At 33.2% G+C, this 19,867-nt stretch overlaps 2 protein-coding genes across 2 annotated transcripts; both read right to left on the reverse strand.

Annotated features, from left to right (window-relative positions):
• Nucleotides 1–15,729: 15,729 nt before the first annotated feature.
• Nucleotides 15,730–16,272, reverse strand: LOC145675244 (zinc finger MYM-type protein 1-like). The gene has a single exon (XM_081745627.1). It carries the CDS (start codon nt 16,270–16,272, stop codon nt 15,730–15,732), a length of 543 nt encoding a protein of 180 aa, XP_081601753.1.
• A 531-nt stretch (nt 16,273–16,803) lies between these two features.
• LOC145675245 (zinc finger MYM-type protein 1-like) lies at nt 16,804–17,499 on the reverse strand. Its single transcript, XM_081745628.1, has one exon. The coding sequence runs from the start codon at nt 17,497–17,499 to the stop codon at nt 16,804–16,806; it is 696 nt and encodes a 231-aa protein (XP_081601754.1).
• Between the last annotated feature and the right edge of the window lie 2,368 nt (nt 17,500–19,867).

Raw genomic sequence — 19,867 nt, forward strand, 5'->3', positions numbered from 1 at the left:
TTAATGTTTTAGTTGTCTGCATATACAGTGCAGATATATTTGTGAGTGAATACATGACATATAGTTATAACATATCAGAAGTGATGTACTCCCGAAATTAGATCTTCCTAAAAATTAAAGAGATTATATTGTGCTGTTTTCACTTATTGAGTTAAATTTGGTAATTTAAGACGAACTGTGGTTTTGCTTTTTACCCACTGCATTTGTATTGGATTGAAATACTGAACTTACTATATCTGGATTTTTAGTTACTGTTTTACTGGTTCTATGAATGATTTGGGAGGGCTGTTGTTTAAAGTGGAATTTGAACCATTACTAATGCTTGTAACGAGAAAGTATATCTATTGAGAAGTGTAGATTTTCTTTGACGCAGACGAGAAGTAGCCTGTGTGTAAGACAGCAATACGAAAACGAATATTTGCACAACGAATTGAATCACTAATGCTCACACCAAGATTTATTTTAACTGTACCTGGGACTTTTGATTGATTAGTAAATGAGTAAATTATATTTTAAAGCGGTGTTGAGATTTATTTCGTATTAGGTTTTTAACTAGTGTTTGGTTTATTTTTTTTAAATTTATGTTTTATATAACAACAAGGTTATAAGGAACAGTATATTAACAGTAAAATGGGTTTTGAACCACAATAGGGACAACGTTAATGCAGTTGTTGCTGTGTATATGAACTGTTATGTAAGATTAATTTTCATAGTATATATCATTTCTTTTATGTTATCGTAACTGCAAGAGAACTGTATTATAAGACTACCTACCACATGTAAATAATAGTTAGAGCTAAAATACTGAAGTACTGGCACCTGAGTTGTCAGTGAGAGTAATGTATTGTCTTTTAAAGAAATAAATAAATAGATATTAGAAAAAATAATCTTAGTTGTTTCTATGCTATATGAAGAAACTAGTGTTTAGGAAGCAGTGCATTAGAAGAAAAATAATTGGTTTCGAAGAATATGGTAGGAAACTGAAAGTATTTAATACTTAATTTTAGATTATTTTTACAGACATTACCAACGTAACTGAATGATGAACTGTTATCCATTGAACAAGAGTCACTGAGCTCGATACCTTGTGTTTACTTTATGATATGAAGACTTTAAAACTTTTCTTTTCAAAACTTTTTAAAGAAAATTATGGTTGCAGTAGGAGAGAAATGCGTGATATACTGTAGAAAAGTTGATGTTACAGTACCATTCTGCTCCTTTCTTATAAAAAGAAGTTAGTGTACTATTTTGTTGAGAATATAGATGAAAATATTGTTAAATTACATGTTGTTTTATTGCAAGTAGAATAATGCTACTTCAATAATGCTTAAACGCAGTGACTGTTAGGGCTGGATCCACCCTTCAACAAATTTCAGGATGTGCAGACCCTTACTTGGTATATGCTTTTTAAAAGAATAAAGCTTAGAGAGCTCAATACTTTGAGTTAAAGGATAAAATGTCTATGAAATGCATAGAAATATACAGGAAAATACTTCTTCTTATTAAGATGATAACGTGAAATACTTATTCCATTTTATATAGTAAAAGGACAAGATTGTACTTTTGTGAATAATTACCTTGGACTTGAAAATCAAACACAACCCTTTTGTTAGACAACCACTAGAAATCCTACGTATAATGAATTGACGCACACTGCAGACGCTTTACTTTTATTGATCCTGATATTAAACATTGTATGGTAACCTCTTGAAACTTGTAGACCCACAGTGAGGTATACTCGCATATGGGGAGAGCACTATGACTCAGTGGTAGAACGACATTTTGATGGTCGTGATTTAAAAACGACCAAGTGAACTTTGTGGTGGACAACACCTTTTTTCTCCTGGTACTTCCATTTCCTACAGCATTCATTTATTGGCTTCATTGGCTTATCCCTTAACCTAAAGGACGTTCTGCAGAGTAAGGAAGCTATCATGTTTCATAATATATAGTATAACAGGTACGATTGTTGTTGTATATTAAAACCTCAACTTCCTCGATAGAATTTTACAACGACAAAAGATTTTGAATTGAATAATAATACGATTTCTATGCCTTGGCGGGCTAAGATCGAACCATGGATTCATCATGTGCCAGAGGTGAAGGATTTGAAGGCGATGAAGAATATTTTATAATTCCACAGTAGTATTAATGATTGAGATTCTTAGTATACTATGTGATACAAAGGTTACATGAATTTTATTTTGTTCTTTTTGGACTAATGTTTAAGAGGATCAAAATGATAGATTTCAAGAACTACCTATGGTGCACGGATTACAGTTTTAATTTTACAGCTTTATACACATGCATTCAAAATTATAAGGCCATTAGATTTTTGTATAAGACTCTCGTTGGACTTGACTTGATTTGAGTTTAACGTCTCTTTTCACCAGAAAAGAAACTCGTATCCCCGAAACTTGTGAAATTTGGCGAGTAGCAACTCGAGAAATTTCACTTCGTGGATACGAGTTTCTTCTTTTCTGGCTTGAGAGCAAAGCGAAAACACTTATTCTGGCATGTAGATATGAGTTTCTGCTTTTTCTCTGGCTTGAGAGCAAAGAGAAAACATTTTGTTCTGGCATGAGTCTTATATACTCATCTACTCGAGACATTTTACAAGTAGGCAACGTTGAATGGTTAATGATTGTAAAACTGTTGAATATGAAGAAAGTGGTAGGAAATGGAGAACACCTAGAATATCCAGAGGGTGTTGTCCATCACAAATTGTCACGGTCTTGGGATTGAAATAGGGATCCTCGTGCCAGATGGGTGCACTCTACCAATGGATCAAACTGTTTCCATTTAAAGAAGTATTCCGTAGTGATAATTATGAATGTTGTCTAATATTTTTCTTGTAGGTTTTCGTGCTCATGTTGTTAAATAAAACATTTTTTCTACTAACATTACAATGGACAAATGATGAAAGCGAATATGTATAAGAAGTAATAAAATATTAAATGGTCGTATAAAATAATCTCTAATATTAAAAGTAAAATAAAATTGAATTACTCGCACACAACTCGTATTCAAAAATCAATACTTAAACTTTTCATCCACACCTCTATCGCCCTCCTATAATGCAACTAGATAGTTCGTTCGTTTATTATAGTTTAAGTTGAATGCTTGTTCCGATGAAATTTCAAAAAAGTATTAACAGTCCAGATGAAGAAACATTTCGTCTTTTGAAAGTTCATGTATCGTTAATTTTAATACCAACAGATGTTTCGTGAAGTTGTTGTTGTCCACCAGCACCACCACCCATGGAATTTTTGTCCATCACAATTGCACATGTTCTGAGATTAAACCATGTAATACCATTTTGCAAAAACTACCTGGTTCACTTTTCCAGTTTTAGCTACTGGCATAAGCATACAAACTCATCATCTGAGAAAAATAATCGTTATATTTGGTGGTCAATCTCAACCATGGATAGTCTCAGCTTGAAAACAGAGGCTGTTTTCCTTAATTCTTTTGCACGGTGGGAGTTTTCAAGTTTATTTTACCTCAGTATGTTCTTATTTTCTTAATTATGTTTAAAGTTTTACATTAAATTTTAAAAAAGGTTCCAGCGAAAACATTTATTCCAACCAAAGTCTACCCAGGTTCGATTCCCGGCGGGAGCTCATGTGGTTCGGATTCCAAGTTAATCAGTAGGTCCACGTCTCATATAGCCTCGCTGGTGAAAAGAGACGTTAAACTCAAATCAAGTCAAGTCCAACAAGAGTCTTATACAAAAATCTAATGGCCTTATAATTTTGAATGCATGTGTATAAAGCTGTAAAATTAAAACTGTAATCCGTGCACCATAGGTAGTTCTTGAAATCTATCATTCTGATCCTCTTAAACATTAGTCCAAAAAGAACAAAATAAAATTCATGTAACCTTTGTATCACATAGTATACTAAGAATCTCAAACAATCATTAATACTACTGTGGAATTATAAAATATTTTTCATCGCCTTCAAATCCTTCACCTCTGGTGCATGATGAATCCATGGTTCGATCTTAGCCCGCCAAGGCATAGAAATCGTATTATTATTCAATTCAAAATCTTTTGTCGTTGTAAAATTCTATCGAGGAAGTTGAGGTTTTAATATACTACGACAATCGTACCTGTTATACTATATATTATGAAACATGATAGCTTCCTTACTCTGAAGAACGTCCTTTAGGTTAAGGGATAAGCCAATTAAGCCAATAAATGAATGCTGTAGGAAATGGAAGTACCAGGAGAAAAAAGGTGTTGTCCACCACAAAGTTCACTTGGTCGTTTCTAAATCACGACCATCAAAATGTCGTTCTACCACTGAGTCATAGTGCTCTCCCCATATGCGAGTATACCTCACTGTGGGTCTACAAGTGTCAAGAGATTACCATACAATGTTCATTATCAGGATCAATAAAAGTAAAGCGTCTGCAGTGTGTGTCAATTCATTATACGTAGGATTTTTAGTGGTTGTCTAACAAAAGGGTTGTGTTTGATTTTCAAGTCCAAAGTAATTATTCACAAAAGTACAATCTTGTCCTTTTACTATATAAAATGGAATAAGTATTTCACGTTATCATCTTAATAAGAAGAATTATTTTCCTGTATATTTCTATGCATTTCATAGACATTTTATCCTTTAACTCAAAGTATTGAGCTCTCTAAGCTTTATTCTTTTAAAAAGCATATACCAAGTAAGGGTCTGCACATCCTGAAATTTGTTGAAGGGTGGATCCAGCCCTAACAGTCACTGCGTTTAAGCATTATTGAAGTAGCATTATTCTACTTGCAATAAAACAACATGTAATTTAACAATATTTTCATCTATATTCTCAACAAAATAGTACACTAACTTCTTTTTATAAGAAAGGAGCAGAATGGTACAGTAACATCAACTTTTCTACAGTATATCACGCATTTCTCTCCTACTGCAACCATAATTTTCTTTAAAAAGTTTTGAAAAGAAAAGTTTTAAAGTCTTCATATCATAAAGTAAACACAAGGTATCAAGCTCAGTGACTCTTGTTCAATGGATAACAATTCATCATTCAGTTACGTTGGTAATGTCTGTAAAAATAATCTAAAATTAAGTATTAAATACTTTCAGTTTCCTACCATATTCTTCGAAACCAATTATTTTTCTTCTAATGCACTGCTTCTTAAACACTAGTTTCTTCATATAGCATAGAAAACAACTAAGATTATTTTTTCTAATATCTATTTATTTATTTCTTTAAAACAATACATTACTCTCACTGACAATTCAGGTGCCAGTACTTCAGTATTTTAGCTCTAACTATTATTTACATGTGGTAGGTAGTCTTATAATACAATTCTTTTGCAGTTACGATAACATAAAAGAAATGATATATACTATGAAAATAAATCTTCCATAACAGTTCATATACACAGCAACAACTGCATTAACGTTGTCCCTATTGTGGTTCAACGTTAATATACTGTGTGTTAATATACTGTTCCTTATAACCTTGTCGTTATATAAAACATAAATTTAAAAAAAATAAACCAAACACTAGTTAAAAACCTAATACGAAATAAATCTCAACACCGCTTTAAAATATAATTTACTCATTTACTAATCAATCAAAAGTCCCAGGTACAGTTAAAATAAATCTTGGTGTGAGCATTAGTGATTCAATTCGTTGTGCAAATATTCGTTTTTGTATTGCTGTCTTACACACAGGCTACTTCTCATCTGCGTCAAAGAAAATCTACACTTCTCAATAGATATACTTTCTCGTTACAAGCATTAGTAATGGTTCAAATTCCACTTTAAACAACAGTCCTCCCAAATCATTCATAGAACCAGTAAAACAGTAACTAAAAATCCAGATATAGTAAGTTCAGTATTTCAATCCAATACAAATGCAGTGGGTAAAAAGCAAAACCACAGTTCGTCTTAAATTACCAAATTTAACTCAATAAATGAAAACTGCACAATATAATCTCTTTAAGGTTTAGGAAGATCTAATTTCGGGAGTACATCACTTCTGATATGTTATAACTATATGTCATGTATTCACTCACAAATATATCTGCACTGTATATGCAGACAACTAAAACATTAAACTACTATTTTCTTATGCATTTGTAACAATTATAATAAAGTTTAAAATTGTCGAAATTCAGACTAGTTTTTATTAAAGTTTAAATTGTCAGATATCTATTTCAACTGTAAAAAAAAAGAACATGTTAGCTACTACCTGTAATAGAAGGTATTAAATTATTTCGCTTCTAGCGACTATAACACCATTACAAAAATATGTTCTTGTTTTTCTAACTCACAAACAAGACCTATAAATAAAATACCCTTTTTAATTCAAACAAACATTAATCACACTTCAAATAAAATACAAAATCGTATGAGACTGTCTGTAAATATTATATGCAACCGTCAAAACATTTATAAAATGTTGATTGCATAATCTTCTAAGTGCCAAAGTCAAATATTCATACTCATTATTATTATGTATGCAAAATGTATCTGTCTCTCCAACACGCTAATTCCCATCGCTCACAGTCCTGCTAATAGTTATCGCCAATGGTGTTGGTTACCTTGTACTTAATGTTATTAGTTCTAAAGTAAAGCAATTTTAACCAAACTATACGTTCAAAGTGCTATCTCTTATTTAAAGCAATTGTTTCCATCTGCATATAAAACTAATCTGCGCTGTCAAATAATTGTCCGTCTCTTGTATTGCCTTAAGAGTCGTTACCTACACTGTTTAAATAATGTCAAAATTGTCCCTAACGTACATTATGTGTTATTAAATATATCTTATTTACTAGTATGTATGAAGTTATATAAACACCTAATTTTGTATAAAGAGTTTCAAAAGTATAATTCTCCAATAACTGCTACAGTAAGTTACTTTCCTCGTTCATAAACATTAAATAGCGTTGATCATAAAATAAGTCACTTCTAAAACAAAATGCTTTCCCTCAATCAAAGTGTATTTCTAGTTCAAACATTGTGTGTGAAGTTCTTCCGTTTCCGCCTACATTCTCGTTCCACCAATTTATACATGCGTACTTTTATTCATCCAAATATAATACATAGAAAAAGCTATGGTAGGTACGCAATACAGCGTTCACCTCTGGTGCATGGAGTCCTTGGTTCAATCCCAGCTTGTTTCAAGTTAGCTTTTAGGTGCACAAACACTATGTGCGTGGGTTCTTGTCGTGGTTCTCATGCTTCTTCCCACTTTCTTCATTCAACCATATTAATTAATTTCTCATCACCGTCTCCTTTAGTATAGCCAGTATATCCGTCGGATGTAACACTTATAATAACTTTTATGTCGATATTTCAGTATTCAATATTCATATCACACATTATCCAATATTTTCGATATTTCATACCACTAAGATCCAACGGTGTCAGTAAATCCATATCTTAAGACCAATCTATAACTCCTTTTCACTAAGAAACCTCCGCTATATTTCAAAAACTAACAATTCAGACAAATAAGGTTTGTTCTCCAGTGTTTCTATTAAGATTTTTATTTCCTTCACCACCTAAAAACAATAAAAGAATTAAAAATAATTATTTGCTGTATTACGATTTCCAATTACAAAATTTAAGAATAAAATTTCCCTTTTAACTTCACTACTACATTTCATCCTGGGTAATATGTTCAAACAATCTCGGGTCTCTTTTTATTGCCTTAGCTTTCAACATGAGAAACCCTTAAGTTTAATCTGCGATAACGTTAAACGTTCTGTCGCCATATAACCTCATTGTTACACTAGCGTTTATGAAACAAAACACAACAGTTTACAATAATAATAATAATAATAATAATTCTTACCATATACTTTCTAAATACCAGTTATACGTCTTACACAATTCATAGCTACATATAAGTAACAACATCTGCTAAGCAAAATGTTTGTCGTACGGCTTTTCACGTGGAAGAGCTCTGGTTCAATTCCCGGGGGCGCATTCTGCTAAATTTCTGTACAATATAATTTATATATACCTGTTATGTCTTACACAATTCATAGCTACATATAAGTATCAACATCTGCTAAGCAAAATGTTTTTCGTACGGCTTTTCACGTGGAAGAGCTCTGGTTCGATTCTCGGGGGCGCATTCTGCTAACTTTCTGTACAATATAATTTATATATACCTGTTATGTCATACACAATTCATAGCTACATATAAGTAACAAGTTCGCACTTCAAGCATAAAATTTAGCGTACGGTTCTCCACCTGGGAGAATATTCATTCGAGTCCCGGTGCAATCATTATTGTTGATTCCCTCTACCCTCCATATTACATTATACTATATCTTAGTCACGTTATAATTCCATAAAAGTACACCGAATCATATCATTTTCATTGCCGGAAAATCCGCAATCAATTCCCGATTAAAACCAGACAGTTCCGTCCCCTTATACTCCAGACAATTACAATATGTCCCTTTCCCATATAAAAATGAACAAGTATAATACAAGAAAACTACAAAGTTAGTGCCTACTAATAATTTTTTTCTTCCGGTGCCTTCTATGTATCAATTTTCTTCTTCCAACAGTATATTTGCGTTTCTTATCTCTTATACGTTGTACGAATCATGCAAATGCATCAGTATTTATATGCCCTTCAATCTTTCCAGAAGTTTCGAGTGTGTTCTTTCCCCTTTTCCAACAATAATAAGTTTAAAAAAGATCTCGAAGTTTCCAGTACTTTCTTTCACTCATTCCGACGATCACCATTCCGGAATATTCTCCAACAGCAGCTGTCGCGTTACATGTGCTGCATATTAATGAGTCCAACTTTGTAATTAATTGTTCTACGTGTGTGATCTGCATATTTTATTTCCGAAAGGTCTTTTCTGTATACTGCTTGTCCAATTAACATTTCTTTTTCACCGGAAACCAATTTATTATGTTTCATGTTCTCTATACATTATGTGTCAGGCTGCACCGGCTGCACCTGCATACATTATGTGTCATTAGTATGCGAAAAAAAGGTGTATCCATTTTTCAAACGTGCATTAGGAACTGCTACCATGTCAGAAATATCGACACTCATGAATATTCATGAGTGACGAAAACTGTCTAAGAAACTACTTGCGCCAGAATAAGGTCCTGCTGTGTTTTTGGTGGACTGGTCGCGGCATTGTACACCGGAAGATGTTGGAGGAAACGGGAGAATCTTGAGTAAACCACGTCGATGAAAAAGAAAAGTCTTGAAAAAGTGTACAGTGATAAAAAGGAAAATGTTCAACTGTCTGATGCAGTAAGAATAAGTAACACACCTAAAGTACAAGTCATCGTGGTATTCGTGGAATTTTCTTGAGTTGAAGTGAAGATTTAAATGTGTTATGTTTTAAACAATATCTCTAACCATAGGTGATTATTTAATACAAATTTTGGGTGTACTAATAGTTTGAATTTTTTTAGCATTTTATATTTTGTTTATATCCTTTTACGTCTTCTCGTATTTGAGAACCCCGTTTCTGTGCACCATTTCTCGCTTTTGAGGAAGATATTTCTAAAATCTTTTTGAGAAATGTGTTTCTCAAAATTGGGTTTATAGTCTCATTTCCTAAAATGTTACTTTCTCAATTTTAAGAAGAAATGCATTTTTTCTCAAATTTGAGAAAGCACTTGCACCCTCAGAAGTGAGACATAATTCCTCGCATTTGAGTCATTATTTCTCAAAGTGATTTGAGAAAATTGAAATCTCACTTTTAAGAATGTATTACTGGGTGCACAGGTAAGAAACGGATGTTCTCAAATACGAGGATTTTTTCTCGAATTTAAGAAACCATTTTTAAGTGCATCCAGGGTAATGATATCAACCTACTCAGTTTGGTTCAATTGAACAAACAGCTCAAGCCAGTTCGGTTGGGATGAGTAACTAACTCGATTCGACTAGGCTCAGCTGAGTAATCGGCTCGAGCCGGCTTGGTTGGGATGAGCCATCGCCTCCGTTTAGCTCAACTGAGACGAAGGCTTGAACTGACTTGGCTTACTTTTCGGTTCGGTTCGATAGTGAATGAGCTGCGAGCCAAGCTGCTCGAACCGTTGACAAGCCTAAACCCGGGCCGAGCAATTTTGAACATGTCTGGCCTGCACCCTATAACTTTTAACAGTTTTGGCTCGAGTCGGAATACTTGCTCCTCCGAAACTCAAACCTAGAACCTTGTAAACGATGTCCTTGCCTCTTAGACTTCACGACTACCAAGGTCGGCAGTCAACTAGTTTTTAGTATTCAGACACAAACCGTCTATCTTTCATGTTTATACACGGTGTTTTTTAATAATAGGTCAAATAATAATAATAATAATAATAATAATAATAATAATAATAATAATAATAATAATAATAATAATAATAATAATAATTTGTAGTAGTAGTATTTAATAGTATCATTGATAATAATTAGGGCAAGCCAAAAGCATAAAAAGCATAACGGCGATTGACACATATGGTTGGTACCTTGAATATGGTTGTGGTTGTCTAAGGGTCCAGAAGAAACCAATTTTAGAAGCATAATAAAGCACAATTTTTGAAAATAAAGCATAAAGGATAATTTAAAGTAATAGCACAAATCTTGGAAAATTCTATTAGAACAATTCTTGGAAAATTCTGTTAACATACTGTAATAATATTTTTTAAAACCAATATTTAGAGTGCAAAATATTTGAGAACATAACAATGCAATGAAAAGATGATTTATTTCTATTGTTAAGTGTGCCTGTTGAACTTAAGCACTTTCTGTACTTTTTGGTGGCATCTTTTACTTTCTTTTTCTGCATACACTGCATGTGCACGTCTAAGGCGCACATAAGTGATAAAAAAAACTGACTCTAGTTGAGTTAAGTTGATTTTGAGTTTAATGTTTCTTTCAGCAGGGAGGCTATATGGGACGGGACCTACTGATTAACGTGGAATCCGAACCACAATAACTCCCGCCGGGAATCAAACCCGGATCTTCCACGCTAAAAGTTCCAGGTAAAGCATATCCCTTTACAGTGCATTAAGTAGAAAGTTCATTAGATATAAAAGGAATTGGTTGCATAAAATATTAATAAATAGATCAAGATATTTAGAATATTTAGTGTATAGTAAATATTATACATTATACATGTTTAATGTAAAACAATGATTGAAATTAATAATAAAGCATAATAAAGCATAATTTGGAAAAATAAAGCATAATTAAATATAAAAATAAAGCATAATGTGGGTTGCTCTAACAATAATATTGTCTATGTAGGATACTTGAAGAGATTACTTGAACCTACACACAGTATTTGACTCGATTTAGCTCGGCTAGACTGGAAACTCGACCCGACGTAGAAAATGTTCGATTTTTGTCAGTAAACAGTGCATAACCTTTTTAGTTTTTACTTGACGTTGAGCTTAAAATTATTCCAAAATATTGATAAAACTTGATCCGACGAAAGCAGATATCACTCTGGTGTAAAGTTTTACGATTGCTTTTGTAAACATTATTCGATTTAGAAATACGTTTTAGGCCCTAAAGGCATAATCTACTCGCATGTCAATCCACTCGAATGACTGAACGATCGTTAACGTTTGTACATATACCGGTAGCACAGTGCTTTCCTGGATATTGTTGTACAGTATTGAAGTTTCTGCAAGACAGTAAATAAAGTTTTAGAAGATTAAATAAGTGTCCCGAATCAAGTGTCAATTAAGCTGTAAGTATTAGATATAGCTGTAAATCATGAACGTAATATTTGAACATAACAAAACTTTCCAATGCAGAGATTTGCTAGTTGAATTAAATAAAATTCTATTAGAATTATTATTATTAATAAGTAGAGCAACCCACATTATGCTTTATTATGCCTTATTGTTAATTTCAATCATTGTTTTACATTAATCGCATATAATGTATAATATTTACTATGCATTAAATATTCTAAATATCTTGATTATTTATTAAAATTTTATGCAACCAGTTTCCTTCATATTTAATGAACTTTCTACTTAATGCACTGTAAAGAGATATGATTTATTCGAGTTTTCTATTACTTGTGTGCGTCTTAGAGGTGCATATATAGAAACGGAAAGGGAAAAATGCCACTAAAATGTACAGAAAATGCTCAAGTTCAAGAGGTACACATAACAATATAGTGTGGAATTCTTGTGTACTATTCATTGTTGGCAGAAAGTTTTCTTCTTTTCCTTTTTCTTTTCTCCACATCAAAGGATTGCACCGAAAAGTTCGTTTACAGAAATAAAAATAAGCTTTTTATTGTTGCATTGTTATGTTCTCAATGATTTTACATTGTAAATATTGGTTTAAAAAACTATTGATACAGTAAGCTAAACTTGCAGTTAAACAGAATTTTCCAAGAATTGTGCTATATATTTTAAATTATGCTTTATGCTTATTTTCTCAAATTATGTTTTATTATTCTTTTAAAATTAGTTTCTTCTGGACCCTTAGACAACCACAATCAAGTTCAAGGTACCAACCATATGTGTAAATTGCTGTTATGGTTTTGGGTTGCCATATTAATAAGTATTCTGCCTTTTAGCAGGTCTTGAGACTAATGATTTTTTTTTTTTTTTTGAAGGATTGCGTCTGCAAATGTTTCTCAATATTCAGCTTTCTGTTTTAACTCCCTCAATTAGTATAAATTGTGTGGTCAGAATAGCGGCTCAGTTCAAATAGCTACATAATTACATTTCGATTCTAACACCAAATAATCCATCAGATAACGAGAACAATTAATTGATTGTATATGTATTTCTTTTGCATCAGTTGTAAAATATAGTTTAGCATTTCAAAATTCCATGATATTGAATATTGTTATTGCTTAGTTAGACATTGAATTTATATCAGGCACTGTTATTTAAATCTAACTTTTTTGCTTTTAATTACTGAGATTCATGTAACCGATCGTCCACTTTCATGGTTAATATTTAACATAAGGAAGTTTTTGTCATTTTATTCTACAAGTTAAAGATAATTGAAATTTAATGCAATTTTCAGTTTATAGGCTCTGCATCTAGAATATCAGGCCGAAAACATTGGTTTACAGGGGAAAAAAGAAAGATAATGTTGGGTGTAGTCTGCTTTGTTGGAGAATTTGAGCTTTCTGGCGATTGTGATTTTCTAATTATTTTCAGTAAACCATAATGCATGTGCGTTTAAACGAGGGAAGAACAACTCCCCAACTTGCAACTGTCGAGTCTATTTTCTTATAAAATTTTTATTGTAAGACATAAGGAAGCAATGCTGCCACGAAATTGAATATCGTTATTGCGAAAACGAAAAAGCCCATTCATATGAACTACCAGTTTTGGAGAGATGTAAAGTACGATAGTGATTAGCTTTGGAAGAAATCTGACTAATTATTGTCAGGTGTATTGGAAGATTATAGAGATAAGATGTCCCACACATACGACCATTTGATTCATTCCCGTTCTGCCTAAAGGCCCTCCAGCACTTTGTATCAACTATTTTGAATGGCCTTATTGCCTACTTCCCGTTCTGCGTAATCTTTAGCGACAGGGAATTTTGTGCGAGGAGGAATCTTTTAGAGAAATGCAGCACTGAAATGCTTGATTCAAAGCTCTTTTTTATGCAGATTGGAACTCATGTATATAATGGCTGTAATAACGAAGGCGGAGACAAAATCCAAGCGGTCAAAATCCAAGGAAAATTCTGACGAGATGGAAAAAATACAAGGAACAGAATCATAAGAGTACTAGTGTACTAGTGCACACCTTGTATGATAATTTTCCCCTTCAACTGCCATATATTCTAAAATGTTATCTATAATGTTTCAATTTGCTGAAATAACTTTTTTTTTTCAAAAATAAAGAAAACCCAATAAAACCAATATAATAAAAGGGTAGACTGGCTTTAGTTACTTTCACACACACCCATATGAAAAGTTCTGGGTACTTCTATCTATTATACAAATATTACATTTGAAATACGTTCAACATATTACTGTACAACCATTCATTTTCGTTACGAAAAGTAACTATGATGTTATTTTATTTTTTGAAGACTTTCATCCTTACGCTAGGTAGCATATAGCAGTTTTTTGAGCATTGTATAAATATTTACTTATTTTAATTCCAAAATATTGATCAACTTTTTTTTGTTTGTTTTTTAGTAAAGATCAAAATGTGAAATATATGGCTACTTACTAAAACAGTGTTACGTATTTTATTGGGTTCTCAGTATTTGAAAAAAGTTATTTCACTAAAGCGAAGAATTACACAACATTTTACATGCATGAAAGCTGAGGAAAAAAAATCATCCTTTTATTAGGTTGCGTCTATGATTGTGTCCCTTGAATATTGTCCGTTCTGTCAGAATTTTCCTTGGTTTTGTCGTCTTAGATGTTCTCCTGCGTTCCTAATAATCTGTTTAGAAATTCTAACAGATTCTGTAAGAAGAATAGCTATATCTTCTAATTTCATCACAAATTTAGATGTTATTCTTCTCGAAAAAATGACTAAGATTTGTTATTAGCAGTGTTATTTGCATCTACTTTACAAAAGATGAGTGTTTTTTTCTTTTTTTTAATATCTGCAAGGAAAATTGACTCTTTGCAAGAAAACGATTTGACATTGCAACTGAAACGAACACAACAATAACTTACCTTGGTCTAATATCAAGTCATTTCACAGCAAAAATTTATTCGGATTTCCACTAACTTATTTCGAGCATGCTAAGACTCGCAGTATTTAAAATATACTACAGTTTATATGCTGAAGATATGTTTGGTCATATTTAAGCAAACAATGTAAGAGGATCCATAAGGCGGCCCTTAAGAAAGTCTTAGTCCCCTACATCACAACGCCTTTTTCGGCATCACCTTATAAGCTGATTTGTATTGTGTATATACAAAATATCAATATTATATTACAAAATATCAATATTATATATTGAAATACTTGTATGTTTTTGTAGACTTTCAATCAAATCAAAAGGTCAGATAATCGGGAACGGAAAGGAATTTGTAAGATTTTGTTTCAGTTTGCAACTTTTCAAGGTGATTGCCTTCTGGATTCCAGTAGCGGTTCGTGGTCTGTAAAACCAGCAGTTGCAGTATCAAAAGGTACATGTTTACGCGCGACTTCCACTCCACCCCCAACCTTCCTTCTCTTGCGTCTTTGCCTCCAAGCTGTACTTCTATGTTTATTGATTTAAGTACAGGGGGTGGCCCAAAAGTAGGTATACAGTCCCGTACTGAATTTTATATCATTTCTTATTGTTATCAAACAGGTAGACTTAGTTTCTTTTTTATTTGTTCTTAACGTCCTTTTCTTTATAACTTAAGCCCATAACAGTAGAAGCAAATAAATCCATAAACTGGAATGTTACACTTGATCAATGCAGGGGTGTATACGTACTTTAGGAGTATACGTTCAGTATATTAACAATTACTGAACTAACCTATCTTTTCTGTTTCCTTCCGAACAAGCTAACCAATCACTGTCATTGCACATTTATACGTTATGCATATACGACACTTTTAAACAAGAGATAAATATAATCTTGCATGTGTTGTAAAGCACGGAAATATAAACAGCATGAGAGCATTACGGAAACATTAAAGAAAAAGAATATGAATATATATATATATATATATATATATATATATATATATATATATATATATATATATATATATATATATATATATATATATATATATATGTGTGTATGTATATAAGCTAAACTAAATTATTTAATTAAATAAATCGTACCTTATTTGAAAAGGAAGTCCATCCTTCGTTCTTTTCTAGCTGCAAATTTTTCTATTACTTGTTGATTAAAATCTGGAATGCTGTTCACCAAGTCTCTCTCAATAGATAACATTGCCAGGGTAGATAGTCTCTCTTGTGTCATGGTATTCCGTAGAAAAGTCTTTATTCTCTTTAAGATAGAGAAGCATCTCTCTGTCTCCGATGAAGTCATTGGAATGACTAGCAAAACCTTCAGAAGTTTGGTTATTTCAGAAAAGGTTCTCTCAATGTTATTGTGCTGAAAAAATTCTAATAAACTAACTGGTCCAGATATTGATGAAAACTTGGCAGTGTTATATATTATGGAAAGTTCGAAATGAAGCTGCTTTGCGTTGACAAATGGATAGAAGTCGCGAACGTTTTGAACAATTTCTTCTGGGAATTCCTTCCTGTATTCTCCAAACTTTTCATTACAGAATAAAGTGCCCGCCACAAGATGGCCAGTAAAACTAAATCTTTGTTTAACGTTACTAATAATCGCATCACACACTTCCTTCGCTTCCATGTTTAGTTGTGTGTTATCAGTTTTTCTTCTTTTCGATGTCTCCGACGAAACTATAGGCTCAATATCTATTTCTTCGTTTCTTATTTTTTTCAACACTTTCTATGAAAACTGAAACATACTTTTGAGCACCTACCACATCAATGTCCTTTCTTTGGAACTATCCATACAAGATGTCAACATGAGGTAAAATTTTGTGGAACAGAGTTAGCCAAAACACAAAGCTGCGTCTAGTAAGCGTGTCAATGTGCGCTCTTGCCTTCTCGATTGTGCTCGAATTTTTAATATCTTCATTGTTTAGAATATGTTTTAAACATTGAATTATTTCTTTTCTGTACAGATAAATTGTATTAACGCCGCGTGATTGGAAATTCCATCTTGTAGGAACAGAACGGGGAAGTCTTTTCTTTACGATATCATCAAGTAATTTTGTACGCTGTGGACTTGTTGAGAAGAAGGAATAAACTCCCTGCAAAGTGGCAAAAAATATTCTAACATTTCTTACCACTGAAGCAGCATTGAGCATAATGAGATTCAGCTGGTGGGCATAACAATGAAGTACTCGGCGTTTGGAAACTGTTGTTTAATAATTGCTTGTACTCCTCCAGACGTTCCGGACATTACTGACGCGCCATCGTACGTCTGTGCGGTTAATTTCTGTGGGGTCTCCTCTAACCTACGTTTTTCAAGTTCTTTTAACAGGCATGATTTTGCATCGTGTTTAGGAGGTTCGAGGAAAGTCCAAAATCTTTCAACTGGTTTTCCATTCACTAAATGTCGATAAATGACGACCATTTGAAAAGTATTAGCCACATCACTAGTTTCGTCTGCAATCACAGCTAAAAATTCTGATTCTTTTATTTTTTGTGAGATTTTGTTCTGGCAAACTTCTAACATAATATTTAAAAGTTCATTTTGAATCGTTTTAGATGTTCCCTTAAAGACAGTAGCTTTATCGAAGTAAATTTTCATGGCTGTGTCAAGTTCTGCACTGAAATCAATGAGGCCACGGAAAACACCTGGGTTTGAAGATCCTTCTGTCTCGTCATGACCCCGCAACGCTAATTCAAATGCACCACAAAAACGTACACAATTAATTATAATATTTAGAATATAACGATTATGTCTCACTCTTTCGTCATGCAAAGCTGTATTTCGCCTATACTCACTCTCTAACTGCTGAGCTATATTGGCAGTACCAAACAAAGCTAACTGTAATACATTTTTCATATGGATATTTGTAGCTTTGTGTCCCTTAATTCGTTCACTCAAATGATTAATATCTTTTATGCCTATTTCAGTCCAAGCACGTTCACCCCCAAAAAGTAAACAAGGAAAACAAAATAAATAATTTTTTCCCTCACAACCACAAAGCCAGTCTGTGTTGTTATAATACTCGATTTTAAAAGAGCGCTGAAACTGTCTCTTACCTGTTTTGAATGTTTAATTGATTGTTAAAATTGCTGTTGGACGCCCTAACCTTTTTATTTCAACCTTCTCCTCCATTGGCTTACGAGAAAACGGGGCCCTGAGAAGACTGCAAACTGAATTCATTTTGAGTTTTCTGTTACTAGCGTTAAAATATCACTCACAGGCTAAGAACAAAAACACCATCACATTCTTCAAACACACACTTACAATAAAACAGCACAATAGGATTTTCAATTGTAACAATATTATGAGCAAAACCTCGGACACACTCTGCATATCACTCCCTCTATTCTATTATTATTATTATTATTATTATTATTATTATTATTATTATTATTATTATTATTATTATTATTATTATTATTATTATTATTATTATTATTATTATTATTATTACTATTATTGCGAGTTTGTGGTTTGTTCTTCCAAACTGCCTCGACCCACGCAACACCCACGCCTTCATCGCTGGTGAGTGAAGGAATTCATAACTATTACAGAAGCTGAGTGGCAGTTGCCAAGGTCTCCGCAACTGGATGGAGACCATACAACAGGATAGGAGCGATGCAAGAATAAATAATGTGCTTTCCAATGTTAAGAAATAAGAGCTCTCTGCCGTATGCTCAATGCTACTGAATCCAGTGGCAACGCTATTTGCCACTGGATGTGTGTTTCTCTCTCTTTCTTTCAGTTTTTTGACATGATTGTTTAAGAGATACATCAATACTGTTTTGTGCTAAAGAGCAAAGGGTTATTTTTACGAAAACATTATTTTAAAATTTAAAAAAAAATCTTTGGAGGTAAAAATCATATACAGTTGCACAACCGTGCAACATATAGTACCAGCCGCCACTGCTGGATTCACTAGTAGCAAATCAGCGTTCAGAACATGATGTTTCTATGTTAATGTTGGAGGTAGGAAAGAAGCCGAAGGAACCGAAGCTTAAATATAGGCGAGTTGAACAGAAAATCAAATCATTCAGAAGAAAGCCGGAATCACGTGTAATAGGCTTGGTGGCTTACATAGATATGGTTCCATACTGTTTCCATTTACAACAGCGATGATGAGATCTTTATTTAAATTGTATTGGCTATATTAATGATACGGGTATTTAGTATTGTTAGTATTTGCATTGACAGTATAAATGAAATGAAAAGTTTTACGCCCCACGATAATGCCGGCTAGGCTACAGGAGACGGTGATAATGAGAAATGAATGAAATAGTAGAAAGTGGGAGGAAACGGTAGAACACTGAGAAAACCCACACACACGGCGTTTGTCCACCACAAAGCTCACCTGGCTCGAGCTGGGATCGAACCATGGACCCCATGCACCAGAGGTGAACGCTCTACCCATGAGCCATCGCGGCCCTTTTTTTTAGACAATATAAGTACGATATATTGCGTGTAGTACAGAATCATGTATAGAGGACAAAGCACCTGATCATGTATAGAGGTAATGCTAGGGGTGTTCGATAAGGCTGAGGACCTATCGATTTCGGGAGTGAAAATTTATTGAATTGTCATCGGTTACTCGAAACCGTTCGAGTATTTGAAATTATCGAAGTTTAGTGTATTACCGAAATTTCGAGTATTATCGAAGTCTCGGGTATTATCGACATTTCGAGTATTATCGAAGTTTCGGGTATTATCGAAATTTCGAGTATTATCGAAGTTTCGGGTATTATCAAAATTTCGAGTATTATCGAAGTTTGGGGTATTATCGAAATTTCGAGTATTATCGAAGTTTCGGGTATTATCGAAGGTTCGAGTATTATCGAAAATGTCTTGCAGCCAATGATTCCTTCTTGTAGCCAAACTAGTCAGACAACTTTTATCATCTGATTAGTTATTGCAAAGTTGTGTTTGTGAAAAGAAAAGAAAGCATGCAGAAAGGGACTGTTTTTTCGACAGACACACACACATACATACCCCCCCCACACACACACAGGAAGTTTAATTTCTTCTTGAATTCTAACTCTTGTTTGTTATATGCTGACCACCTATCGTGTCAGTCCTGCCACACATATGGGCTTAAACGTACAAATACGATAATTTGCTCTTCGTACGATATAGTACACGGTCCAACACCTCAACCATATTAATCATGTGCGGTGTTGCTAAAATTTTGTGGGAAAATTCTATTTTTAGGTCAAATGTTTTATCTTCT

Source organism: Thermobia domestica, chromosome 18 (assembly GCF_964235325.1).
Source record: "Thermobia domestica chromosome 18, izTheDome1.hap1.1, whole genome shotgun sequence".
Taxonomy (NCBI): domain Eukaryota; kingdom Metazoa; phylum Arthropoda; class Insecta; order Zygentoma; family Lepismatidae; genus Thermobia; species Thermobia domestica.